The sequence below is a fragment of the Harpia harpyja genome, chromosome 14, assembly GCF_026419915.1.
Source record: "Harpia harpyja isolate bHarHar1 chromosome 14, bHarHar1 primary haplotype, whole genome shotgun sequence".
Classification (NCBI taxonomy): domain Eukaryota; kingdom Metazoa; phylum Chordata; class Aves; order Accipitriformes; family Accipitridae; genus Harpia; species Harpia harpyja.
The window spans coordinates 37451044-37478637 of NC_068953.1; the positions used below are offsets into that span (position 1 = coordinate 37451044).

Below are 27594 nucleotides of genomic sequence, written 5' to 3' on the forward strand. Positions count from 1 at the left end.
TGGTCGCTCCCGCCGGTGGCTTGAGCGCCGCTTGCCAGGCGGGGCGCGGGGCAGGAAGTGACGAGAGCGCTGAGCGTCGCTGAGGCGGAGAGGCCGCGGGTGAGGCGGGGAGCCAGCGGCGGGTGCAGGTGAGGCGGAGGCGGCCTTCCACCCCCCCCCAACCCCCCCCGCCGCCGTCCCTTCACCCCGAGGGGTCCGGCGGGAGCGGGCCGGGAAGAGCCGGGGCCCTCGGTAGGGGGCTGGGTCTCGCCCGGCCCTCCCGTGAGGCGCGGCCGTGGCGCCAGGCCCTCCCCGACCTGTCCGGCGCCGTCGCGGGGAGGCTGAGGCCGGGGGAGCGGCTGGGGAGGGGAAGGAAGGCCTGTGGAGGCTGGGCTGAGTGTCTCCCCTCCCTGGGCTGCGAGCGTCAGCAGGCCGCCTCTTGCTGGGGTCCACGCAGACGCGGGCTGTGGGGGCCCTGTGGGGGCCCTGTGTGCTCCTGTTGGGATCAGGCTGGAGGCAGCCCACCCTGATGGAGGCCGGGGAGATGAGCCCTGCTGGGAGCATATATCCCATGCTAGTTTGTCTCTCGGGTACAGAGTGGGTAGGCTCGGTGGCTGCTTTCCTCGTAAATGAGTGGAGCCACCTCAGTGCTAACGCATCTTTCAGCTAAGGAGAACATGCATGGGGGCATCTTTCTTCTCAAGCAGCAGTGCCCAGTGTGCAAAGCTATTGACTTATCGCATGCTAAGTTGTTGCCTGCAAACTCCGCTTATTAAAGTGCTGCATGCATGTTGGAGTAAGTTCTGTGACTTGAGTTCCTTTTAAAACTTGCAAGAATGTCAGGCGTATCAGTAGCACACACTTGAAGTAAGAGATGTGGGGGAATGTAAAGTATCAGTGAGTTGTATGACAAAACCCCAGAATATAAGACAGAATATTAGATGGGAGGTTTCACTTTCCAGTTGTATGTAAACAAACAAATGTGCTCATGTTTCTCACGTGTGATGAAGTAAATAATTCAATGCATGTGTAGTTCATTCCCTCTTCTGAATGATTTTCACACAAAGTAGTAGAATGAGAACCTTTGAGGTGAGGAGTCTCCCTTGTTTTAGTTTGTTTGCACACAAACTTAGATTTTTTAAATTTTTCTTTTTGCTTGGTAAGAGGAGGCTCTTATTTTTGAAAAGGATCCTTGTAAGATGGTGATGTGTACTGAACTCTTTCCCTTGTTTTCAGAGAGAGATACAAAAAGCAGGAAGGGGAATGAAATTTTAGTTTTACTGCAGATGCTCAGGGATGTGTTATCTGTGTTTTGAAAGTGCTTTTTATCAGTCATCATCTTGGAATCCAGACATTGTTATCATGGGTTGATATAAATACACAGAAACAGGAAAGAGAGGAGGCTGGGCCTGACACATTTATGGCTTAGTGACCAAATTTAGTGTTTGCTTCCCTTTGAAGCATCCCCTGTTTTCAGTTCTCTGAAAGCTGGGGGAGGTGAGTTTTTTTTCTGGTAGCATGCATGCATCCTAGTTATTTCGAAGGTCTTTTTCCTTGCATCTTTTTCCAAGAAGCTCAGGACAGGAAGGGCTCGAAGAGAATTAAAATGACTCTCACAGAAATGTGGCTTATATATTGATGCTAATCTTCCTGGATTATGTCCTGTGCTTTCTGTCTTTGTGTTCCTTACAGTAAATATCAAGCGTTCTCCCTCTTACTGTTGATTACAGCACAAAAGGCAAATATATACAGTAGTCACTTTCATTTATGAGCTTGTCAGCTCTTTTGCGCTACTGTGATGCCAGTGAGCCTGTCATCTTCCTGTGTTCTTTGTCTGGAGGAAGAAATCTCAGATCAAAAGATGTGCTTAGCTGCTTCAAAGTGTGTTTATATAAGTTCAGTCAAGCATCAAAACTGAGGGAATTACATGGGACTGAACATCTAACAAAACAAAGTGCATTTTTCCCCCCTCTATTCTGATAGAACTCGATGCTGGAAAGGAGTGCAGCTTTCTTTTTTCATTTATCTGATTGTGGCAGTAATACTAATACTCCTGGCTCTGGAGAGCATGAAGACTTTTGTCCTGGACTCCAGTGTTGGATTTTCCCCCCCACCCTCTGTATCTGTCTGTTCCCTTAAAGGTGTTGGCTTTCATTTGTACATGCAGAGATTAATATTCTCACTGCTGAGTATACGCAAAAGCTTTTCTGCCCCAGCGTTAGTATGCCAAAATTTTAAAAAGGGAAGTGAAGATAAATTCCCTGTTTGAAATTACAGGGAGAATGTCCACAGGTAGGACTAACTACTAAATATTGCTGTTAGAAGCTGTTAGTCTTGAATTCAGAAAATTATTTCTTTAATGAAGCAGGCAGTGGTCTGCGTTACGAACAATTGTATAGGCAAAGCCCCATCCAGGGATTTACATGCTTGCTGTGATAGTTGGTGTCTGTATGGATGTTATTTCCACCCCACAAAGACGAGAGAAGCTGACAGAGCTGGAGCCTGGGTGGGAGCCAGGGTTCTGGGCCGGGGGATGCAGTTGATGCTGATTCAGGTTGTCACTTTCTGCATCTTGTTACAGCCAGGCCTGTGTCTCTTTACAGCAATTGTGTGCCAGAAATATGGCTACAGACTGGCTCGGGAGCATCGTGTCAATTAATTGTGGAGAAAGTTTGGGAGTCTACCAAGGACGGGTGTCTGCTGTGGATCAGGTCAGCCAGACCATTTCCCTGACGCGGCCCTTCCATAATGGGGTCAAGTGCCTCGTGCCAGAAGTCACCTTCAGGTTAGTGTCTTTCTTTTTTCCTCCTGCCTTTTTCCAGGCAAGGTCTGGGGTGGTTTGGATGTTTTGTTTTGTTTTTCCCCAGAAATTAGTTCTTTGCCTTAAATATCACTACTGCTGCTGGGTGTCTTTGCATGAGAAGTGCCTCTCATGCTTCTGTTAGTTTGTGTGCAGGAGATTATTTTCTGGCTCTGTGATTCTTGTGTTAGAAGTGGTGTAGCTCACACTTGGAGGTTATGTGTGGGTGAGACTGTATGTGTGTGTATATATATATGTATTGTGTGTATACATTCTGTTGTTAGGTTTTTGGGTAACTGGGGGGGCTGGCATACTCTTTTAAAGCTTTGCCCTCAGCATGTGTACTGTATGTAATTAAAGTGTGACAGAAGAGAAAGCAGAGTGGCAGATCAATTAAAATTATTGCCCCAATACAATTAAATTAAGTGCAGTTATTAAATTCAAGTCCGTCCCCTCTGTCTCTTGCCATGTTCTTTCCTCTGTGTAGACAGGGGAGAGAGTTTTGAACCAAAAAGCTGAATCGATGCAGGAGTATTGTAGCTCTCGGGAGTTCTTTCCCACCAGCTCCTGGTAACACTGTGCTTAAAAAGAATAAATAAGAGTCACTCGTCACTGGATGTTCTCCTGTTACCTGGCATATTACGATAGTTAAGACTCTGAGTCACTGATTTTTAAATAAGGTTGATTCGCTGAAGTCAAAACTCTTAATTTTTTTTTTTTTTTTCTTGGATTTTGAAGAGAGTGAGTGGGGAAGGATGACAACCATGTTCTTCCAGGAGATGTGTGGAAGTCTGTAGTAAGCTCTCGCTACTTTTATATCCCAGTTGGACAAGTACTTATTAAGTTTAAAATAGGAGACCCTAATTTCTGATTTATTTCTTGCAATCAGTGCAAATGGAGGTCTTTGTAACCACTTCTTTGTTTTGTTTTGGCTTGTGCCCAGTGCTACATTAGTTTTCTTTATCCTTTTTCTGAGGAAACATGAAGCAGCATCCTCGTCTGAGTGTGAATTGCGCTAATCTGAGGGTAGCTTTCTGTAGAAATGGATTAAAAGTAATAGTAGCCTCGAGGCTGAGATTAATTTAACAGTTTCTAGGTAATATAATTAATGCAGATTTCTGCAAAGGTTTGTGCCTGTTGCTTCCATTTTCTGCTTGACTGATTCCTCTTTCAGATAGGAACAGAACCTTTCAAACAAAATCCAGGTGCAGTATAGAAATACTCGAGTTGTTATTTCAAAGATTCATGCCATTTCAGCTCTAATATTTTGATGTCTGTAGAAATATCTTGTGTGTTTGAGTGTTACGTTCCTTTTTTTTTTTCTTGTTTCTGTTGATAATGGCATCAGAAAAAAACCACTGGACAATGTTGCACGTTTTTCTTTAGGGGTTGTTTTTTGCAAAGGTACTGCAAATGCTAAATTCATGAATGTCTGGTTTTCTTTTCCTGTTTTTAGGGCAGGTGACATTACTGAGCTGAAAATTCTGGAGATCCCAGGGCCAGGGGAGAGCAGACAGTGCGGGGATCTGCAGCAGACAGAAATGGGCATCCCAGGTGTTGGATGCCAAGTGGGTCCCAGTCAGAATGGCACCGGGAAAGTGCTAAAGAAGCCCATCTCCAGCAGTGCCCCACAGAATATCCCAAGGAGAACGGACATGAAGAATCAGGATATCATCATCTCTCCACAGCAGCAGTGCTCCAAGAGCTACATGGATCGACATGTGGAAACATTGACTCAATCCAAAGGCTTTCGTCGCAGGCACAATTCCTGTGAGTATATGTGTTTATCCTGCACTTTCCTTTCTGCCTACCTGAGTTACCGCTGCAACATCTTCTCTTCTTCAGTGAGAACACCTCAAGTGGTGCTGGAAACTTCTGTTCGTTTGCTTTTATAATTGTGTTGCCTCCTGAAGGAAGGTCTGGAGAAGAGGAAGTTTAAATAGTGAGGAGAAAGACTTCACAAGCTGTGCCTCAAAGGATTATAAGTATAGATCTTCCAAATGTCTGGCACTTATCTTTATGATAGTGTTATGATTAGATGATGATGCAATCTCATCCATAATGTTGAGTATGTGAAGAGCAATATACTGGTGTTTTCTTTACTGCAGCATTTGAGAGAAATGTGGTTGACGCCTAGTTACTTAAAAAGCAAATAGTTCTTTAACAATTTTTTTGTTAAAGTGAATATTCAAGTTTAATTAGTGGAGATATTCCCTGTCCCACCCTGTGTATTATTCTGCTTCACTAGCATTGAATGTTAGAAAATGCAGAGCTGAATAATGCCGATTGCAATGATTTCCTCATTCCTGCCATCTTTTCTATTTGAAAATTGCCCAATTGCCAGCCTCCATTTTTCCTCTAAAAGGAACTGGAAACAAATTGCAATATTATAAAGCTTTTCTATTTAAAGCCTGTATAACCATAACCTATTACAACATCACCCTACAAGTAATTACAAATGTTATTTGCTGTGTTGTTAAAAATACAAATTAACAGGCTCTAATGAGGATGATGTAAAGATACAATCGGCACATCTCAAAGTCAAGCATCTGTTATTTTTATTTTTGTTCATAGAATCTTCAGCCAGCTCTCACGCTGTGCCAAAATTGGGTAAGTTCTTTTTTTCTCAAAGTCCCCTGGGCTATGCTCCTTTCCAGATCTTCATCACGCAATTACTGAAATGTCAGTATATATCCAGCGTATTTCCATGACTTAATTGTTGAAGCATCAATATGTATCCCGCCTATTTCCATGACTTCATTTTTTCCCCTTGCTTTTGTGTTTAGAAAGCAACCAAACCAAGGTAGGCAAGGCAAGTTAAACAGCAAGATCAAAAGCTTTATTTTTGTGGAGAAATTCCTGGACCTCTGGAAGTCTTCCTCCCCCACCAACAGCTGTATTATTTTCTGAAAGGGTTGTAACTCTCTTCATATTCACTTCTTTCTTTAAACGATTGCCAAATGGGGTTGGTGGGAGGAGGAAGGCCAGAACGATGCCGAGCGGGGAGGCATGCGCTCCTTGGTGACCTAACTATCTTCAAGCCTGTCTGGTTTTGAGTGTTTTACTTCTACCCAGGCCTAACTACTGTGTAGTGCTTGCTGTAGGAAGAGAGCTGTGGTTCCTTTAAGATTAATATTTTTTTTTAATTCCCTAACTCTTCCTAAATGCAAGTTAGTTGTTTGAGTATGTTACTTTGGTTGTTTTTAGAAAAACTTTTTCAGACTTCAATGTCAGCTACCTAAATGTCTAAAATAACTTCTGCTTTGCTTTATTCTGGCTGGCTGGAGCATGTAGGAGGATTACCTCACTTAATGCTGTTTTGCCAGTGTCTGCTAGGTCTGGGGTGAGCAGTAAGTACTTCAAACCACTTCAACCCACAAATAGCTTGCGTCAGTTTTACATAAGCACAACTGCAGGTCAGATTTTCTTTTACAGGCTTTGAAACAAGTTGAGCAAGGTGCTAGATGTAGATTATTGTTAGCTTGGATTCATTTTAGAGTAAATGAGGTAGAGAAGTGAACTCTTGCCCTCTAAAATGTGTGTATTTGGAGAGTAGGGCAAATGATGCATGAATTTTGGGAGGTGGATGGAAGAGGTCCTAGCTTTATGGAGATGGTGGGTACAGGCGTCTGGGGAAGAATGGGCTGAGATGTCATGTAGAACTTAAGTCATACAGTGTTCAGTACAGCTGAAAGTTGACCTCTTGATGCCCTTTAGCGTGCTAAGTCAGGGACAAAGTTCCGCTTTTGGAGTACTTGTGTGACAGGAATCAATAAACAACAAATACCAATGCAGGTTTCACAACAATGGCTTCTGTGCCGTGCTGGCACCGGGCTCATTCATGCCAGGGCTGGCGGCAAAAGCTCCCACAGGGATCTCGCAGGAAGGCAGCCAGCTCGCTAGAGACTTTACGTTTACTTGTGTGCCATACATGAAAGGTTTTTTTTCCCAAGAAACAAAAAAAGCCTGGGAAGTATTGTTTATCCTTTGAGGGAGGCGCTTTTCTGTGCGGCGTCAAGCTGCCAACTTGACATGGAGCCATGTGCTGTTCTCCTTAATAGCTTCACACATACACACACAGGGCAGAGGCGCTGGAAGTTGCAATCCAAAAGGAGCTGGACTAGAAGGTCTGGGTTTCTGTAGCCACTTGGATCACGCCATGGAAGCAAATGCAGCTGTGAATAGCGGCTTTCAGGCAATGGCTTGGTCTGGTGTGTCACACTAGTGCCCTGGAAGGCAGTGGACACTTCTCCTGTTAGCCTTATTTCAGATTCTTCTGCCTGAGTTTTCCCTTCCCTCCCCTCGCCCTCTTTTTAGGCTCTTCTCCCCTTTTCCCTGAATGGAATCAGCTGCCAGTCTTCTTGCCTGTCTAGATGGTGATGCTTTAAGGGGAACACTACATAACTTTGCTCACAGTTTGTTGGAGGCCTCTGCCGTGTTCTGTGCAACTTCTGTTAGGAGGCTGTAATGCAGTCTGTGAAAAGACAGCCAGTTGTGTGGGTCAGCAGTATTTCAGAGTTGGCATCCATTGGTATGGATTAGAGAGCTGCCCACCACAATGCCGGCACGTCTCGTTTTGATGAGGTACGGTCTTGGCTCCCATTCATTGTGTCTGCAGGGGAGCCCGGGGAGCTTTCCAGCCATTGTTCTCGCAGCTTTTCTAGTGCAGCTTTTTATTCCGTCAGCATTTACACATTGCTCACATCAGCTGCTTCTGTCCCCTGGGTCCATTGCATGGTGGTGCATCTATCCCCACATTTTGCTTTTCAGGTCAGCTGAGAGTAGCGTGGAGTTGTTTGCAGAAGAATCTGGCAATGAGTGTAAAAACTCTTGCTGAGTAACAGGAATGGACTGAGTTGCCATAACACTTGACATTGACACAAGAAGCAGGCTTGTTTTGCCATTGTGTTCAGTGTAGTCTCTAGCTTATTCATTTGAACTCTGAGAGTCCCTTGACTATTGCTTTGACCTTGTAGTTTGTGAGTGTTTGGAGAACTTGGCCTGTTGTGTTGGTCTGGCTTTTCATTTCTTGTGTGGCTGATAGCAGCAGGGTTGGATGCAATTCCCTTGTTGGTAGTGGCAGTTGCTAGCTCCGTACCAAGTTGTGTGCAACTTTGGAGTGGTTTATATGTCAACTTTGGTTTGGGAATCCTTTATCTAGGGCAGAGAGTGGAAGTTGTGTGTTACTAAAAAGCTTTCCCTTTCTCTTAAAACTATGCATGTAAATGACTGGTCACAGCTTGCATGCTGGAATTCTCCTTGCCAGAAAGCCTTACCCTTTCCTCTCTCCTAAATTGTGTTTTGTCACCAGCAATTCTTGAATTCCGCTATCTGTCCTTCAGTGGCTTCTTGGCAAAAGGTGTATTACAGTACTCTGTTCTCACCCAGTTGTTTATAAAAACTCCAGCAGCTTGAAAATCAGTGTGTCTGAAAACGAATTACTTGCTGTAGTTAGTAGTAATTTCAAATTATTATAAATAGAGACTCTATAAATAGAGAGTATTGTCAAAGTGTGTGATAACACTGACCACACAACGCTGTGTTGCTAGTTTCAGTTGCTCCAGTACATGCAGAATAAATATGTCATGCTGGCTGTTGTACCGATACTGCTGTTCTGAAGAGGTAAGTGGCTTTGTGCTCTGGTCAGTGATTTTCATGATGCAATGAGGTTAGAGTAAATCCAATAGGCTGGGTAGCTGTGTTGCTGTGAGAGACTTACACTATTAGCTGTTGTAACTTTGTAGATGCCCTTTAAAGTATTTTATTTAACATAGCAGTGCTGTAGCTATAATGATATAATGGTGTTGGAAAAGCTAACATCTTTCATTAGGCCAGGTGATAAAGCTGGGAAAAGTTGATTCTTCCAGTCTCCTCAGAGCTTGCTGGGGATGCTTGAGCAAAACTCTTTTAAAACTGGTATAAGTTGAGCACTCAAACTGTTGCCATATTTAAAACGAACAAATAAAAAAACCAAAACAACAAACTTCGCACTAGGAAAATGATCGGGGGTGGGGTGGTTTGGTTGGGGTTTTTTGGTTGGTTGTGGTTTTGGGGTTTTTTTTTGTTTGTTTGTTTTTTTTTTACAGGGAACCATGACTGTGCAAAGCCTTGAAGGTTTGGGGTCTTATCTCCTGCTTGTCAAGGTGTGAAATACTAGTCTGACTTCTTGTGCGCTTTTTTTGTTGTTGCTGGACTATGGCATAATTGGAGACTGAAGTTGCAGCAGCTGTTTGAGAGGGAATGTTTTAGGGTGTTCAGGTCTATTTTGTTTAGCTCAAGTACTTGAGAGACGCTCCAGAGAAGGAGCTGCTGAGCATTTCAAAGAGCTTCCTTGCTGTAGGGGCTGGGAAGGCTTTCAGGTTGATCACTTAAACAGTTCTCTAGAAAAAACAAGTAACACACAGTCTCCTTGCTGAGACAATGCATTCTGAATTGAGAATAAAACTTAAGTACGTATCCTTAGCAAGTCATCTTTCAGCACGGTGTAAGTTAGATATGGTGTTAGGTGAACTCAATACCATGCTGTAAAACAAATTCACCAGAGCTTACAAAGTCCTTGATAGCATCTGAGAACTCCAGGCAAGCCTGCCTGTATCTTCCAGGAAAGCATGCTCTGCTCCAGTCTTTTTCTGTAGTGTTTTCTATAAAGGCTTCAGGTAACCATAAGGGTGTTCCAGAGTGAATGGCAGCAATTTAAGTTCTGTAATAACTTTGCTGTAGAGATAGGAGTTCTGTTTGTTAACTTGGCCAAAATTGGCACATTGGTCTTGAATGTGCTGGTTCCTGTCCTGATCCTGAAATGAACAAATGCTCCTGTAGAAACAATTGACAGGAGGAAGGTCCTTTGCTTTCTAGGGGAAGTGCTGCTCCTGTCGATGGAGTAGAGGATTTCACACTTTGGAAATGTGGGAAATTAGAGCTCGGGTTTGTTAGGCAGCTTGCAGCTGCTCCACCAGTCTGACCCGGGGTTACAAATAAGCCTTTCCAGGCAGGAAAAAGGAGGGATTTGTCAAAACCAAGCTAGACTTGTCTGCACTTACAAAGGTGACAAGTAACTTTGCGGGAGGCTGTGAAGATTGTGCCTATTGCAAATCTTTTTGGGATGTTTTCTAAGTATCTATCCTTAGATGACTTGAAATTCTTCCTGTCTTCTCTCACTGATTGGCAATGATGTGTAAAGACAAAAAAATGCTGCTTTTTCATTTATGGAGGAGGTATATAAAGAGCGTACATCATTGTGGTAACTTGGTGGCAATTTTTTTCTGTGTTATCAAATGGATTCTGTCAGTAAACTCATCTGTATAAATTACTCGCAAAGGTGATTATCTTAAGCTATGAGAAATATTTTAGTAGAGCAAGCAGTTTTGGTGTGATAACTCTTACTCCATCTGTTGGACGCTGTAGGCGATACCTGTAGTTGCTGGAATTGGCCTGAAATATTTTCCAGTAATTGTAAATTTAACAATGGGTATAACAAACAGATTAATATTATCTGGACCTGAGTTTGTCTGGGTGACCTGAATAATAATGTAAGAAATAAGCAATTAAAGGGATATGTTGACCTCGTAACTGCATATGGTTTTGTATCAGTCCTTGATTTCCAGTCATAAGCTGGCATTGAGGAGACTTTCATCAGTCTCGCTCCAGAGAAATCAGGCTTTCACAATTACTTGTGATTGGAAAGAAGTGTACTTAAACATGCAAGATGATAAGTAGAATAATGAAATAGGAATAAGGGAATGGACTTCATATCTGTACAGAAATGTGTGCCTGTTGATAGCAAGTGCAAGGAAAAAGAAATGCTTTATATTCAGGGTTTTAAGTTCTTCCTTAAAGATCATTAATAGGTGGCCAGCCTGTTATGACAGAAAACACCTACATTAGTTTCTGAAATTTAGGGAAATTCCAAAGAACGTCTTGGGCTGCAAGCCTGCATGAACATGAGCTCAGTATAGGAGGAAGACTGTCCTAAATCACAGCTAGCTGCTTATCTTATCATTAACATGGCACCATCTTGAATTAAATAAAATGTGGGGAAACACTTTGCAACTGTGGTCAAGCTTGTTTTTCTAACCTTGCTGGTGGAAAGTCCCTGAAGGTGTCTCTCCTGATGCTCTTGTTCTATTTTCTGTTAGCTTATCTTAGCATGAGTAATGCTAAAGATGAGGTCTGCAGCCTCTTTGGGAAGCGAATATCCCTTGAGTCGATGGACTGCAAACATGAGCTCCCCTCTCTTACAAAATTTGCTGACAAAGTCTATGAGCAAATGTGTCTTTTTCCATTTATGACACACTTTCAACTTGCTCTTATTTTTGTTTAGGGTCATCCAGTAGCCGTCATCCGAACCAAGTGACTCCGAAGAAGAGTGGCCTGAAAAACGGGCAAATGAAGAGCAAAGATGATGAGTGCTTTGGGGATGACATTGATGAAATCCCAGACACAGATTTTGATTTTGAAGGGAACCTGGCCCTTTTTGACAAGGCAGCTGTGTTTGAAGAGATTGAAACTTATGAGCGGAGGAGTGGCACTCGTTCCCGGGGGACCCCAAATGAGAAACCAGCTCGCTATCGGCATGACGAGAACATCTTGGAATCGGAGCCCATAGTCTACAGAAGGATTGTCGTACCCCAGAACGCTAACAAAGAATTCTGCACGGGTATGCCACATCCCTTACTGATAAGGATGCAAACTCTGCTGCTTTTCTGGGGCACATGTGGTGGATTGTTTTCCCCAAGGGCTGTCTATCAGCCTAATGTGGTACAAGCAAGGGCATTCATTTACTTAAGATTGGATCTGTGCCTTGTATCTACATACAACCTTCATTTGCAATATTTCCAAGATAAAAAATATTCAGATAGGGCAACAAGGTAGGTGTTTTTGCAGTAGGGAACAAAACTGATGGATGGATAACAAGAATGAAAACTGAATAGGAGCCATTTGAATCCTTGCTTTGATTTCGGTAGCATGATGAACCTGTGCGGTGTTGACCGCTGGCTCTTGAGCGGGAGGGATGGTCTCAGGATTCTGGTACATGGTAGCATGTCATAATTTGTGCTTTCTTGGTAAAAGGCAGGAGATTTCATGTGCTTCTGATACTCCTTGGGTGGTAGTTATATATTTCTGTATCGTTGTGCGGAACTTTAAATGTCGGTGTAAAAACAAACAGTTCTGGCTCTTCCCATCCATAATTACAAATATTCATTGTACAAAAGGCTTTTTATGTGGGATCTCCACCCCACTTACTGTGCACTGCTGCTGTGTGAAAGATCGAGCCCCAGAAAGCTGGATGAACACAGCATTAACATGCATGTGTCCTGAAGAACAAGCTGTGTCTTTGTCTCCTTTGCTTTACCTTAGTCTTAATTTTAAAAGAAAAGAACAACTTCTAGGCAGATGCTTGAGTTGAAGTATTTGTCAAGTGCATCATCAGGGGAAACTAGTTTAGCTTGCTGGTGCCAGCTGCTGTGCAGATGTTCTCCTGCAAGTCTGATTTCTCATCCTTGCTGCCACCAAGTAGGCTCTAGGATGGAGGTGAAAGTAGCGTCGTGGATCAGTGAGCTGCCTGGCTGCAGGGAGGCAGTGCTCCTGAAATTGAAATGTAGAGAATGATTATTCAGCTCCTAATGCATGGCTCTGGGGAATGGTAGAATTGTTCTCATTTCATGTTCAGTAGTACTTTTTTGGCCAAGCACCAGATAATGGTGCTTTCACTAGAAGCTGCTTATGTATGCAGATGGATTTTACTATAAGGAATCTTTTTATTTCTATGCATACATATGCTATCAAGTATAGCGTATGTGCTTTATGCTACATTTAGGTGCAGATTCCCTGTAACTTTAGTTGTGGTGTCCTGCCTTCGGTTTGCATGCTTTTTAGGACTTGCAAAACGTAGGAGTGAAGGAACTTTGGCATTCCAGGAACACTTCTTTTCCACATCAGAATAAAATAAAATTGCAGATCTTTTTGTAGAGAGACATGAAATAGCTAATATCCTGGTGGTCTAGCTACTGAGCAGAAGCGTGATCAGGTCCTTGATCTGTCATTCTTTCTCTGCCCAGAAACTCCATCTGGGGTGTGAAACATTTCAGAAAAGGAAGCTGATTCATTTATAATGATTTGCTGCTTTTCAGTTGTTTAAAAAAAAAAAAAAAAGGTTCTGCTATACAACAATATCATAGTTTTGCATTTGTCATCCATCTTCCTATTGATCCGTTGCACTTTTGAATAAGATAAAAACATACTGGGTCATATCACAACTTGTCCAGCTCAGTATTGTGTTTCCAAGGATATTTAAGGAAAAGTGAAAGAGCAGAGTAAACATGCAGTGAGACTTTCCCCCGAGTGCTTTGTCTTTCACAATTTTAAGACTTCCTGAAGCAGAAGTGATAGTTCAGTATTAATAGCTTTTGATGGGGCTTTTTGTCTTCTGCTTAATTTAACCTATTGCTTTTTAAATCTATGCAAGCTTTCAATATCTCTACAGTGTCCTGTGGCAAGAAGCTTCACTGATTGCCTGTGTGCTGCGTGAATAAGCACTTCTTCATTTTCTTATGTGATTTACTTTTTTTTTTTTTTTTTTAAATTTACTACTTGTCAATTCATCTTCCAGCTGGCTTGTCAGAGAGGAGTCAGGGCCTCTATGTATGTCTAGTCTGAAACAAAAGCTAACCTACTGTTAGCGGCCAATTTGAGAAGTATGGCTAATATGGTATTCTAGCAGTACAGCTCCTGGGAGGAAAACTCTGACATGCAATAAGCAGCAAGCATCAGTAAGTAAATTCAGGGGATGAAAATGAAATCGTGTTTGCTAAACTCCATCGTCCTTTACTATGGAAACTCTTGGCTCCCTGTTTGCAGTGTGCTGAAGGGAGCATCCCAGTGAAAGGACTGCTGTTTTCTTGTTTTGTTCTTGGCAAGCCTGCACAGGGAGGGTGGTAAACGACTCCCCTCTGTAGTTGCAGGGTCTTGCTAGCCTCATTAGCTACTGTTTGGTGATTAGTCTCCCCTATGGAATTCTGGGTTTGTTTGGAAGAAAAGCTGTCGTGTCACACAACGGGCAGGGTATTGACAACTACAGTTCCCTGTCGCCTGTGCTGAGCAGGGCACATTCACAGTCCTGTGAATGATGATAAAAGTGTCCCAGTGCTGTGTCTAGATATTTTTCCCACAGAGGGTGACTTCCTTTGTGTCCACTGAGGAAGTTTACTTTTGCTTAGGAGATGCTAATGGCTATCTAGCAAAAGCTCTTGTAAACAGTTGTAACTTGCCTGCTGTTTCTGGCATTCAGTCTAGCGCTTTTTGTAGCGAGTCAGCCCTCTGAGGGACAGAAGGATATTCAGTGTGCTTGGAGTAATGATGGACTGTTACTTGGAAAAAAAAAAAATCCTGATTTCTTTGTTTAGCAACTGGAAGGAGGATGCTAAGCTGTAGTCAGCCTGCCTCTTCGTGGCTCAAAGAGCAGCAGCTGCTGAAATTAAATGAGAGTGTCAACAGCCCTGAAAGCCATGATTTTGGATATATCTATGGCAGGAATTCCCTTTCTGCTTCTGAATTCTCCCTACAGAGTTTTCTCTGGACTCCTAAGGGGAGCTCTACTTGCAAAAAGCACTTCCTAGTTATAGGAGAAATAAGTACTTTGTAATTTTTACCCTAGGCCAATCTTGAAGATAATTGTCTTAACACAGCTCTGGCTGATACAGTGATTATTCTGTCTGCTATAATAGCACCAACAAAGTGATGCTGGTGATTGACAGTGAGCTAATATCCAGCTCTTGTCACTGTGGGAGAGGAAGAAGTCTGTGAATCCTTGCATGCTCTTTTATGCCATGTTTCCATGGAGCTAGGAAATAACCAGGGTTGTGCAGCAGTAAAACCAGCAAATTGCTGATGCCAAGTCTCCAAAAGACTAATCTGCAGGGCTTCCAGTCTGTGTTTTTATTACTGACTAAAATAGGTTGATTCGTGTAGGATGTAAGCAAAGCTTGATAAGGACTTCAGTCCACCAAGATGCTTTTCTGAGAGGTAATTTTATGGAGCCAGTCTGTCAAGTAGGTATACTAGCATGTGTTCTAGAAGTAAGCAGGGAATAAAGATGGGGATCTGTTCCAAACAAAAATGAAAACCTGAAGCTAATAGAGCTTACCAGGTCTTTGATCATGACTGAGCTGAGTCCATCCCTGGGGCTCCACATATAAATCGCTCCCAAATATATAATTACTCTTTACTCTTTTGGGCTGGCTACTATTGATTTCTCTTTATTTACCGTTACACGATGGTTGAAAGGGGAAATGCAACTGTTTAACAAAAATCCGCCTCCCTGGAAAGGCTGATCCTTGTATGAGGTGTGAGCTGTCCTTTTCTACTTCCAGAGCTGTCCAGCTAGAGAATTTAAATGTATAGTTGGCATAGGTCTGTCTCTGTTCCTTCTGTTAGCTATCAGCATTGGAACGATCTGTGTTTGAAGAGCACCGTGTTTTGGGATCAGGTCTTTTGGCAGTAACTGCAAAGCCAGCATTTGCAGGTATGTTGGAGCTCAGAGGAGTCTGCAGTAGGATGGAGTATCTCAGTTCATCATCAGTGACTCTGTATTATATAATCTCAAGCATACCAGGCTGTCCAAATGGTTCCTTTTTGCAGTTCACCTCTCCTTTCCTCTTAACTTTGTTTAATCACTGCTAGCACATATCACATGCATACCGTGGGTTCCAGTTCATGATGATTATACTGGATTAAAATCTCCCTTGTCTGGACGGTGGGCATCAAGTGGAACTCAAATTCTCACATGCCACAACACCTCAACTTTCTATTTTCCCACACAGTGTACGGGGGTGCAGATGCATGCAGTGGGCTTGTACCTGACGCCTGGCTTTTTGAGCAGTGGTGTCTGCCAAGACAGTGTCTTTATGAACACATTGAGATGAGTAAAGAGGAGAGCTGTATGCCATGTAGGTAAGGTATGTGTTTCTTTCCCTGATGTACTAGCAAGGCTTTGTCCAAAGCAGGTTCTGTTCTAGTTAATGCTGTTAGAGTTGACAATATGCTGTTTCCATCTCAGTGTCTCTTCTAGAAAATAAGTGGGATTTTTTAAGCTCTGCTGCTATAGAAATTGTCAAGTGAAAGCAGGACTGTGCTCAAAAAATTCGACTAAGTGTCAATATTTCTCTGTGCTGCCCCTAACCAGACTTCAAGCCAGTCCTTCAAGAAGCCTTTTTTCCCCCATGGTAAGGACATAGTGAAAGAAAATGTACACTTAGAAGTAAATCAATGCAGCAGGCAGAGCTTATGTGCCAGGGTCACAAAACTAAGGCTGAGTCTGTTCTGTGAGGATGATGCCGACAGTATGGCTTTTTTTTGTGTGTGTGCCATGTCCTTGACTGACTTTTCTACTCTCTGTAGCTTTTAGCTCTTCAGTCTATGGATGACTGCCTTACAGCGATTGTGTATATTGAATGTGTGAAGTGTTTCTGGGATCTCTGAGTGCAAATTAAGTTCACTTTATCCAACCGCAGGAGAAAACAAAGTGGTCATGGGGCAAAGTCTCTTTGTCCCTCAGACAGTTTTTTGCTCAGCTGGAGTGAATTGTGCACTAATGCTGGGAGAGGCTGACACTGGAAGGTCAGCCAGAACTCCCGCAGAATTTGTCTTAATTAAAAATAATGATGATTAAAAAAAAAAAATCTAGCCCTTAAGGTTATGGAGAAAAGCATTCATACTGGTGGGGCAAGGAACTGTGTTTTGCTGAGTCTGCAGGCAGGTGGCTCCAACTTTACAACCAGCAAAAGACAGCAAGTAATGTCCCATCTAGCTAAACTGGACAAGAGTTATACCCACTTAGCGTAACTGCATCTTAGACCATGAGCTGTGTGGCTCTGGAACCTGGAGTTATTTATTGCTAAAGGAAAGGGTTAATGGTGTTACATACAGCTTTCAGGAGATCCTAAGTCTAGTTCTATCTCATCCATTCCTGCAGCTTGCCTGCATTTATTTTGGCAGCTAGAGAGCTGCTGAAATGGTCAAGAGAAAAAATGGGGCTTACGCGCTGAGCTACTCTAGCAGCAACCCTCTCTTTTTTTTTTTTTTTTTTTTTTTTTCCCCTGCAACTGCAAGCATGGGAGGTGTTTGGATTTCTGACAGCAATGTTGCTTTGGGCTTGTTTGGGGAAAAACTCTTATTTCGTTAACTTCTGGAGAGTTAGCTAGTCCTTCTGCTGGCATAGGGTGTTTTAATCCAACCAGTATGTGTGTAACATTGCATAGTGAAGCTCAAGGAGAGAACTTGTTCACAGTTGTAGTGCCCAGGACAGAGTGTGCCTCATAAATGGAGAATACTTCATGTTTAATCAGACTTCAGCAATACTCTGCGTGTGACAAAACTGTTTAGTCTATATCTGCCTTTTTTTTTTTTTCCAGGCAGCTGTAAAATACATTTATTTAATATTAAAAGGCCTGAGCTAATTTATTTTATTACCTTCATTACTGAACAATAAAGATGCACTGTCCAACCCAAACATAATTAAAGTTGGCAGGAGTTCAGTTTTGTTGCAGTAGTGTTATTGTTTGTGGGTTTACACGTCGCCTCCTTGATTGCTTTGCTTTCTGCCAGAGTTTATTTAACTCCCTCGGCCTGGTTTTGATAAGCCAGTCTGACTGGTTGGACCTTGCGTGAGTGCGAAGAAGGGAAGTTCTCTTGGCATTTAAGCCTGCTCCTGAGAGGGAGCAATTAGGACAAAGTGTAGCACTGGCATGCTAAATGCAAGTTCATCTCCTGCCTCTGCTGCCTCCCAGTAACCCCCTTTGCGTTAACCCACTGGGCACTGAGTTGCATCTAGCTGATGGTAAATGCAGGTTTACTAAAGCTCGTGGTCTGGGGGAAGTGGTTGAGGGAAAGATGTAAATGGTTACAGAGAAGACGTTGGCAACAGTCATACTAAATTGGGTAGATACAGAGTATAGATCAACTGTTCCACCCTTCTAGTTTGGGGAGTTTGTGCAAAATTTAAGCAGGGAATTTGTGGTCCCACAGTTCAGAAGGAGCAAAAGTACAGTTTGGGAGCCCCTTGTTTCAGGTTAGCAGAGGATGCGTCCCATCAAACTGTTTGGAGAGATCCTGACCTCAGGTCACTCATTCCAAGTCCTCCCTCAAGCTTGAAAAACAAGACCTGATGAAGTAGCAAAAATATGAATGGGAAAGAGGCAGAGCCGAGCCTTGCGTGACTCTGGAGGCTAAGAGGGTGTGTGAACACAGGGCAGGTGCGTGACTAGTGTGACGGGCTTAGGATTATTAGTGGCTTATGACTCCAAATGTTCAGCGGCTGCTATCAGGAGTCTGAAATGACTTTAATGTGCATGCTTGCATGTGTGCTGCATGTAATGAAAGACTATTAGCAGAGGTAGCTTAATCAGTGGTTAGCATGCAAGGTCAAGTGTTTGAACGTGTTTGGGCCCTCTGTATCTGCAAAGCACTAGCCAGTGAGTTCAGAAATGAAGGTGAGAAGGATTCCGCAGGATCTACTCCACAATGTTTTACTGTTACCTTGCAGGAATACCTCTGATTTGACTCTGAAAACCTCAAGATGTACGAAACCTGCCATTTCCGCTGTAGCTTGACTTGGTGGTTTGTGACTGGGGCACCCTGGGGAAATATGGCAGTACAAATAATTCCTCACAATTAAAATACATGCTGCTTTTCTCATTTGAATATAGCACTTGCTTGTTACAACTGGTTCTTGTTTTTTGTCTGCAAAAGAGCCTGAGCCCACAAGTAACTGTTAGGTTTCCTCTCTGAGCAGATGTGTGTGCTGTGGCTGCTCCCCTTTGAGCTCGTATCGCTGCAGAGCATTTTCACTGGGCCATGTCACGTTCCCACGACTCTTTCCCATTAGCACAGGCCGTCCGAGCCCTGCCGTGCTGCTCGGCGCTAGGCTGCAATGAGCACCCGGGTGGCTGCTGTCGCCCCAAGTTCAAAGGCGGAGCGGCTGATGGGAGTGCGAGGGTGAGTCGGGGCTGCTGGCCGTTGAACACCACAGAAGCAGAGCGTGCTGATGGAAGGATCGAGTTCATGCTTTGGCCTGATGTTTGGTGTCGTGCCTGAGCTGTAGCAGGCATCGGTCTGAGTCCTGGACCTTTTTGACCCTTCGTGCCTGACTCCCATGCATCTCATCTGCCTGTCCCAGAGTAGGAACTAACAGTAAATTCACAGAGCCCTTGCTCAGCTGGACTCTGCTGGGATTGCTTGTTTAGGTCAGAGCAGCGCTTATGAATGATGTGAACAGAAGGATCTGAGAGCTTTTCTTGCAGCTGGGCTCCAGCTATGTAGCCATCCCATATGGGGAGGGAATTAAGCTGTGCTGCTCCTTAGCTGGAAGACGGTTAAGGACATCCAGGTCTTGCAGGAGGATGTTTCAAGGGAAGAATAGTGTGTGGTTTTGATTCTACATAGGTGCAAATCCTCAAACAGAGCGAAGGGGCTTGGATATCAGAATTATTTTGGAGAAAAGTTAGAATAAAGAGGCTGATTTCTGTGGCTGAAGATACCTAGGGATATCTGCCTGGCAGCTGCAGCAGCATTCTCACCTGCCGCTTACATTTTGCCCTTCTCTCTCCATATACCATAAGTAATTATTTTCAGTTTCCTTGTCCTCCACTCTTCAACACACCACCAAAAAATTGCTGTGGCTCCCCTCAGAGTGAGCTGCATTTTGGTGGCAAGGAACCCTCTGTATTTATTTCCAGGAGACTTCACAGATGTTACTGTAGGGTTTATTTCTGTGAAGTCAGTGCCAGCTTGGCCTGCTTAGAGAAGGAAAGTATAAAGAATCAGCCAGAACAGTTATTCAGGTCTGTGTTTCTCTTACCTGCTGATTCCAGGCAAGCTTGCTGCAGAAGTGAGTGGGAAGGATTGTATTGCTGCTTACTGCAGGTGCTGTTCTCGGCACATAACAAAACCTCTGTTTGTTTTCCCTTGATCCACATGCTGGAGCATTTCGTGGCTTACAGACCAGGCTGTCAAAAATGTCTGAGAAGTATTTTTCTACAGACTTTATTCTTTTAGCCACATCATTCCCCTGCTGCTTCAGTGTATCGTGATTCAGCTTTTGTGTCTGAAGCCAGCCCTTCTGGCACAGCACAGCTCAGGTGGTGGGGACACCTACCTAGTAAGTGTGGGATGTCTTGTTTTGCTGTGATATGTGGGTTAGGGGCTGGAATTTTGGGGCTGGTCGCTACCGATGTAAGGAAGCATAATGCATCCAAGCTTTTTTGGTGGGAAATCTGGTTCACAGCTTCTCTTCTAACTTTCACAGTGATTAGGAACAGTTACATGTGTTCGGGCATGGGTGTGGGTTAAAGCACTGGTGGCCTGGAGACCATTAAGAAAGAACTTAATATTCAGTCTGTAAGTCAAAAAGGCCTTCTCAGTCCATGTGTTGCTAAAATTGCCAGTTGCCTGGTGAATTTTTGTGGAAACATATTATTTCAAGCCCAGCAGTTGGGTTTAGCTGTCTCTGCTTCACTCAGAGTAAACTGACTCTGATGCGCTAGTTTGGATTAATTTGATGGTCTCAGAAGGAACCTGGATTACTGGGTTAAGCAGACCCTTGGTAACAGCTAATAAGCCTTTTCACTGTCATTATTTCTAAGTGCCGTTATATAAAACCTTAGCAGTCTGCAGCATTCTGGAAAAGTCTCTGATTATACCCATTTCTCTCTTCCTTCTTCCCCTCTCTTTGAACCTTAGACTCCGGGCTGGTTGTTCCAAGCGTGTCTTACGAGCTTCACAAAAAGCTGCTCTCAGTTGCTGAGAAGCACGGGCTGACTCTGGAGCGGAGGCTGGAGATGACGGGAGTGTGCGCGAGTCAGATGGCCCTGAGCCTCCTTGGGGGACCTAACAGGTAAAGCTGTTCCCTTTCACTCTGCTGTGGGCTTGCTCCCTCTAAGCAGAGCTCAGCTTATCTTGTTCTGCTAAGTGGGGGTGAGGTAAAAGAGGCTGAGAGGTTACCTTTGAGGTCAATGCAATGTGGATGCCTGCTTGCTGCTTGCAGTAGTCCCTCAGTGGTCCTGCAGCTGGAAGCAGCCGTCACCTCTCTGCCTTCCTTGCCTCTGAAAGAAAAAACTCATCCCAATGCTCTGCAGACCTGTGTTGTAGCTTGTGTATCAGCCTCTTTCCAAATAATCATGAAAACAAGTGTGAGGCTCAGGCTTCTGAAGTGGGAGGAAGATTTACAGTAGGTTTTCACATTCACACAGCTTTTTTCCCCTCTCTAGGAAAGGGCTGGCTGAACATACCATCTTGGATGAATGACTTACTAAGGGTTTCTTTTAGGCTCCTGTGTCCCAGAAGCAGAAGTGTCTCTTGAGTCAAAGACAAAACAGAGCTGAGATTTTTCTCTCCACTTACTGGGAATTTTTTCAGGGAACTGAGCTTTGCACAGGTGTAGCTCAAGGCAGATTAAACCATTGCAGAATATCTAGCGAGCTAGTCCTTTTTGCAAAAAAGTAAACCTTTCCTTTGTTGTTTTTACATGTTACAGTTTAATAATATCAATAAAACCAAAATTCAGCTCATGAAAACAAAGTGCTGCTTAGCTCTTTGCAATGCTAAACTAGCTTTCAGGCGTCCACACCTAAAGCGAGAATATCCTGCTCTTTTGGAGGGCCCAATTTGCTAGCAGGCTTGGAGTGCACTTACTGCTTTTCACATGAATATATGTGCTGACTTTTTTGAAGGGATCTGCTCTGTGCCTGTGTTTACCGTAGTTGTTGATGTGGGCAGACAATTGCACGTGTATTTTTATGTTGTTGATAGCTGCTCCAAATTATTTGCTCTTGAAATGCAAGGTAAGGCTTAAGTCTCCATCTGTTTGTTTGGTAGTAATTTACCAGGACCTGATCGCTTACTTGAGAGCAGTAAGTGATGACATACCAGGCAGCATTGACCCTATCAGCTGAAACTCCTACTGTAAGCCACCCTTGATGGCTTGCAGGCCATTTAAATAAATCAACTTTATTTTGCAGTTGCTGAGGCTTAGGGAGTAGAAATTATTTTTCTTGTTTTTCTAACTGGCTCTGCTGACGGGGTAACTCACCCTGTGTTTTTAAGGTTGTATAGTTAGCTTTCTTCTAAAATCAAGAGGGGAAGAGGGAAAAAAAGCCTCCTAAAAGTGAAACTGCATCAGATTCAGGATTGCTACATAAGCAGTGAAAATGTCCCCTGCTTTGAAAGTACAAGTTGGCTTCATGATGAGCCAGGATAGACTTGGGACCTTGTGTTCTCTGCTGCGGGTGCAAGGAAGTCTTGAAGGGAACATGCAAGCAGAGCAGCTCTCTAGTGTCAGCGCTACAAAAGGATGTGGGTTCCTTCTTCGGAGGCAACGGAAGATTTGCAAAACACCTGTCGATTTGCATTTTACTGATTTTTCTCTTGCAGGAAGAAGGTAAGATATTGTTGGGTTTATTAACAGTCCCCTTTTGTCTGCGTTTTAGGCTGAACCCAAAGAACGTGCATCAGCGGCCCACGGTAGCCCTGCTGTGCGGCCCCCACGTGAAGGGAGCCCAGGGGATCAGCTGCGGACGGCACCTCTCCAACCACGACGTCCACATCATCCTTTTCCTACCCAACTTTGTCAAGATGCTGGAATCCATCACCAACGAGCTGAACCTTTTCAGCAAGACGCAAGGCCAGCAGGTGTCCAGCGTCAAAGGTAAGCGACTGAGGAGCAGATCTGCTCTCTGCCGCCCTCGCAGAGACCTGTGCCACTCAGCTCCCCAGTGCCTGCCCTGTCCGGTGGCACCATCTAGTGGCACCGCCATAGGCAGGTGACTGGTCGGAGGCTGGCGACTCGAGAGGTTCAACAGTGGAGCAGTTGTGCTGGTACAGATGTTTCCTGTATGAACAAATACGGAAGAGCTGCTGTATGGATCTGATTCAGACCAGCCATCCTCTTAGGATAAGGGCCTTCCTTGTTCAGCATATTGAAACTGCAAGTAAATGAGCATCCAACTGCTGCTTCAAACCAAGCAGACAGCTTTGCTGAACTAGTCCCAGCAGCTGTCAAAATTCAGATCTTAGTATGCCCTAGAATAAACTGATGCTCCATCTTCTGTGACAGAGCTGGCTTCTGTTTGTCATTTCACCAGTGGTGTTTTCAGACTGGGTTCATTTAAACTTCTTGGGAGAAACAAACCTGGGAATTAGGGCACTGCACAATGTTTTGGCAGTGGAGGGCTGCGCTGGCTGAGCTACTTGCCCGTTATAGAAGAGGTGTCCTTGCACCAAGGACTTTGTGGTCCATCAGGTAAGAGGAATGCAGCAGATGTGGTACAGAGCAGGTGAATGCAGTGAGACCGATGGAGGTCAGTGGGGCAGACAGCAGTGCAGCACACAAGCTGCATTTCCATAGCAGAGGTAGTTGATGTGTTGCAGGAAAAATAGGCCTTTTTTTCAGTTTGCAGAATATAAAGTGATCCTTTTACAATGGAGGGAGAGCACCACTGCTTGCCTAGGCTGGTGAGCTTGCTCAGTGGCAGGATCTGGGGCTGCTCAAATGCTAACCACTTGATGAGATTTTGTATCTGAGAGTCTGAACGTTCTCTGGAGTGCTAAAGAGCTTTTAAATATTGGTGTTGGTGTCTTTTGCAGGACGGCAGCAACAACAGGTAAGGCCAGACTGTATGCAGTGAGACTGTGCATGTTGGAGGCAAAAATGAAAAATTTGCTGGCAGTGCAAAGATGGAATGGACTGAGCCTTTGTTCATGGTTTCAGGTTGGTCCTCAGTGCTCAGCGGTGTTTGTGTTTGTTTCAGATCTCCCAGATACCCCTGTTGACCTGGTGATCAACTGTCTGGATTGTCATGAAAATGCCTTTTTGAGAGATCAGCCTTGGTACAAAGCAGTTGTGGACTGGGCCAACCAGAACCGGGCACCCGTCCTCAGCATAGACCCTCCGATAAATGAAATGGAGCAGGGCATCGATGCCAAGTGGTCGCTGGCCTTGGGCCTGCCCCTGCCCCTGGGTGAGAGGGCAGGGCGTGTGTACCTCTGTGACATTGGCATTCCCCAGAAAGTCTTTCAAGAAGTGGGAATAAACTACCACTCGCCCTTCGGCTGCAAATTCGTCATCCCCCTGCACTCCACTTAGAGCCCGTCCAACCACATGGCTCTGAAGGGAGAGAAGAGAGAAGGAGGAGGTCTGTCAAATAAGCTGTCCAGTGGATCCTGACTAGTAAACTCATGACGCCTTAAGGATGTGAAGTTCTGGAGAGTTTTCCTTCCAGAAGAAACATTGTGTATTTAAAAAAAAAAAAAAGAATAATCACAAAATGAAACAAAAAAAAAAAAAGGAGGAATCGAATGTTCCTGCAAAGCTGTTTTCATTCTCTTGTGCCATTGTATGAAGGGAACACGCAGGAAGATGGTGTCTGTCCCTGGCAAAGGTGGCCGCTGTTGCCCAGGCCCGGCCGGGAGGCTGTTTAATGACGGGGTGTACGTGGAGGTGGTACAAGTGATGAGTGGTTTGGAGATTGGAGATGTGTTTCTGTCCTTCTGGGCAAACAGACCCAGCAAGGGCGTCCTGGTGGGAACAGCACCCCTTGATTGTGTAGAAATACTTTCTGTTGCAGTCATACCAGGAGGGAGGACTTGGTTTCGTTCCATTGTTCTTTTTGATTCACCCCTCCCCTGTTTTATGTTCCTGAAGGCAGTTGTAGCTTGCTCTCCCTCCTGGACCCTCCAGCCCCTCAAGGAGAGCGTTCCCTCTTCAGAAAGCTTGTGTTAAGAGCCAGAAGCTCTCAGGTCGCACATGCTCTGGGAACACCGGTGTCCTCAGCTAGGCCTTACTTGCTTATATACTCTGTTGGCTTTTTGTTTGTTCGGTTGGTGGGTGAAGCCCAGGTCTATGGGAGCGAGGTGTGTTTTGGAAAAGAACTTTTCCAGGATAGTTGTGGGGTTTTGGTTTTGTTTTTTCTTTCTTCTTTCTGGCACGGTGAATGGCTGAATCAGGGAAAGCATAGTGAAGCAGGGCAGCATCACTCTGACTTTGTTGCGTGGTGTGTGGTGCAGGTGATATTTGGGTAAGTTCCCTCCAGTGTTTCCAGTATCCCTCAGTGTGGTTTGGGAAGTAGGTCATGGATCCGTTCATTCTCTTTGGGCTCAAAGCCTGTGTATAGGGTGGGCTTGTGTTTGTGCACCCGTGTGCTGGGAACAACTTGGGTCCTCAGCTCACACGGTCCTGTTTGCCTGCAGGAGATGGCATGGTGAGAGCTGCTGCCCTCCTGGAGGGGTACGGCAGGAGGTTCTTGTCAGAATTACTGTAGGGGATCTGCCCCAGGTTGCTCTGCTGACTGCTCTTGTGCCGCACTCGCTTCCCATGCGCTGCTGGGAAGCGTTGGGTTATCTTTTCCTGCGTTGATTTTGTTGGCCCAATGTTTGTTGGCCCAGTGGAGCCTTGATGCAGTGCCTAGAGCAGGGACAAGCTGAGAAACCATCAGCTAGCTGGCTTTGGGAATCCATCGCGTTGGCTCTGCGTGCTCTCTGAAGGCTTTGCGCCTGGTAGCTGACCCAGGGAAGTGCTATATCTAGAGCGGTGCAGGACGTGCCGTAAGGGGCAAGCTGTTCTTCAGAGGAGCCAGGCAGATGCAAGGCAGGGGCCCTATTCTTGCAAAGAGGCGCTCGGCTCCCTGCTTGCTCCCGGTGCCGTGAGCATGGGCAGCGCTTGGAGCTCTGCTGCTCTTCTGCTACCTTACCTGTCCCCAGAGCTCCTGCAGGTACCTAAACCTTGCACAGACCCTGTTCTGGCATCTGGGAGAGCTTCAGAGCTTCAAGTGGTGTCTTTTCTCCAGGGGAGCTGGATCCCTTCTGAGGCTGGAGTGCAGGGAGGTGTGGAAATGGTCACCTACTGTTGTAGCTGCTCTGAGGCTGTGCTCTGCTAAGCAGGTAGAGTCCCACTTAGCAAACCTATTGACCCACTTGTGCTCCAAGTGGTGAGGATTTACAGATCAGGCACTTGCCTTTCCCTTTCATCTGCTTAGAACAAAGGCCAAGCATATCAGAGGAGGAGGGAAGAGACTTCCCTGGTTGAAAAGAAGCAATTCAGCAATTAATACTGCCTGGAAGCGTGGAGTGATGGGGTAAGACCCAGCCTGTATGACAGGAGGCTGGTGAGCGCTGGGCTTGCCCCCACAGCTGCCCGAGGTCTCTTCCCCTGCCAAACCGCCTGCACCTTGCCATATCTACCTCAGCAGGACGAAGAGCTCTGATCCTTTCTGTGTCTGGACCCCTGGTTCCCCTGAGCTGCTTTCCCCACTGAGGGCTAGACAACTGAACCGCGTCCACTGGCTTATGTTGAGTGGCCTTAGCACTCGCACAGAGGGGCTTGGTGACTTGTGTCAGTGCTGTGACGGGGTGTAGCTGTGCCCTCGAGCGGTTCCTCTCCCATAGGAAGGGCAAAGCCGAAGCACCTATTCCTCAGGTGAGCTATGTTTCATCTAGAACTGTAGTGGCATTTAACAAGCTGTGGCTCTGACTTGGCCGCACTGGGAAGGGATAGCAATGGGGTTGGTCATTTAAAATACAACTGTGAGGCTTCCCTCTGCCTTTTTTTGTTTCTCAGCTCTTTTGGCTTCATCTAATCTTTAGCCAGGCAGAGGAGCAGCAGCTGGCTTAAAAAGGTGGATGACTGGTCCCCTGGTCATTGCTGTAGTACAGTGTTAGCTTTAGTCCCCTTATTTTCACTTTCCTTGCTCAAGACACTTGGTAAGAGAACTTGCTGTTTCAATTTCTGCTTTCCTTGAACCAGGCTGCAGGCTTTCCTTGCCCCTTCTGGGTTTGGCTATTAAACTGTAGATTGTACGCACTGAGCGCTAGCAGTGTAGAAATATTCAAGGCTTCATCAGAGGGTCCTTTTCTGCCTCTACACTGCTGTGCCACTGGCTGAAGTTACGTGCCCGGAAGGGCACTGAACCAGGTAAAGATGTTTTTTGCAGGGATGGCAGCTAGGATCAGGTCTGTTCCAGAAAGCATTAAGGTCCTGTGCATTGCCAGCTGTGCAGCAAAAAAAAAAAAAAAATAAAGTGAGCGGTGTTGCACAACAGGAGGGTACAAACCCTCATGTAAGGAAAGGGATTCCCAATCCCTACCTGCGCAGTGTTTAGGGCACAGCAGGCAGCTTTGGGCTGTGTTTGGCACGGTTAAATGTGACATTGTGCTCACTTTCTGGAGCAGAGAGTAGATTTGGGTATTTGGCTGTACTTTCCCTCAGATACAAAGGCTTACTTGAGGAAGTACTGGCCTCACTCACGTGAAAGGCATCTTCTGTGCAGATGTGAGCTCTTCTGGAGCACTCAGAGACCCAGAAAGGGGTCTGGGTCCCTTCTTCTCCCCCTTCCCCCACATTGCCAGAGTTAATTCAAAGAATGGAACACTTTTTTTTAGCTGTGTTTGAGATGATAGTTTCTACCCACAACCTTAACCACCATCATAGGAACTGCCTGCAAGTGCTGCTCTGGTCACTAACATGTGAAGAAGCACTATGATGTCACTGCTTGATATTCCATTTGTGACCTAATGTTTGTAACGACTAATTCCTGCCACTACTGGGGGAATGCCCTGAAATAAAGTGCAACTATTCATGTGTGCTATTTGTGTGCAGCTATTTATTTGTCCACTATCATTCTAGAGCCTGACACCACAGCTGGAGCAAGCCTTCCTGCTGCTCTGCACTGTTCAGAGGAGCAAGGGCAGGGACCAGGGAGAGTTTGGTCCACTCACCCTCACTTTTTGCCCTCCAGTGAAGCAAAGCTTCCTGCTGCTTAGTTTCCAGTTAA

General features: G+C 44.9%; 1 protein-coding gene across 4 annotated transcripts; it reads left to right on the forward strand.

Moving 5' to 3' along the window:
• EDC3 (enhancer of mRNA decapping 3) lies at positions 1-26817 on the forward strand. Of its 4 annotated transcripts, none has more exons than XM_052807144.1 (7): positions 1-128; positions 2583-2764; positions 4236-4549; positions 11100-11435; positions 20513-20666; positions 22258-22475; positions 23578-26817. In XM_052807144.1, the coding sequence occupies exons 2-7, from the start codon at positions 2601-2603 to the stop codon at positions 23910-23912; spliced, it is 1521 nt and encodes a 506-aa protein (XP_052663104.1). In that variant the 5' UTR covers positions 1-128; positions 2583-2600; the 3' UTR covers positions 23913-26817. The 4 variants fall into 4 exon arrangements, with proteins under 4 accessions (XP_052663104.1, XP_052663105.1, XP_052663103.1 ...); XM_052807145.1 differs by having other exon boundaries at positions 22-99; XM_052807146.1 differs by lacking the exon at positions 1-128 and adding an exon at positions 3518-3575 and having other exon boundaries at positions 2580-2764.
• The last annotated feature ends 777 nt before the right edge of the window (positions 26818-27594 follow it).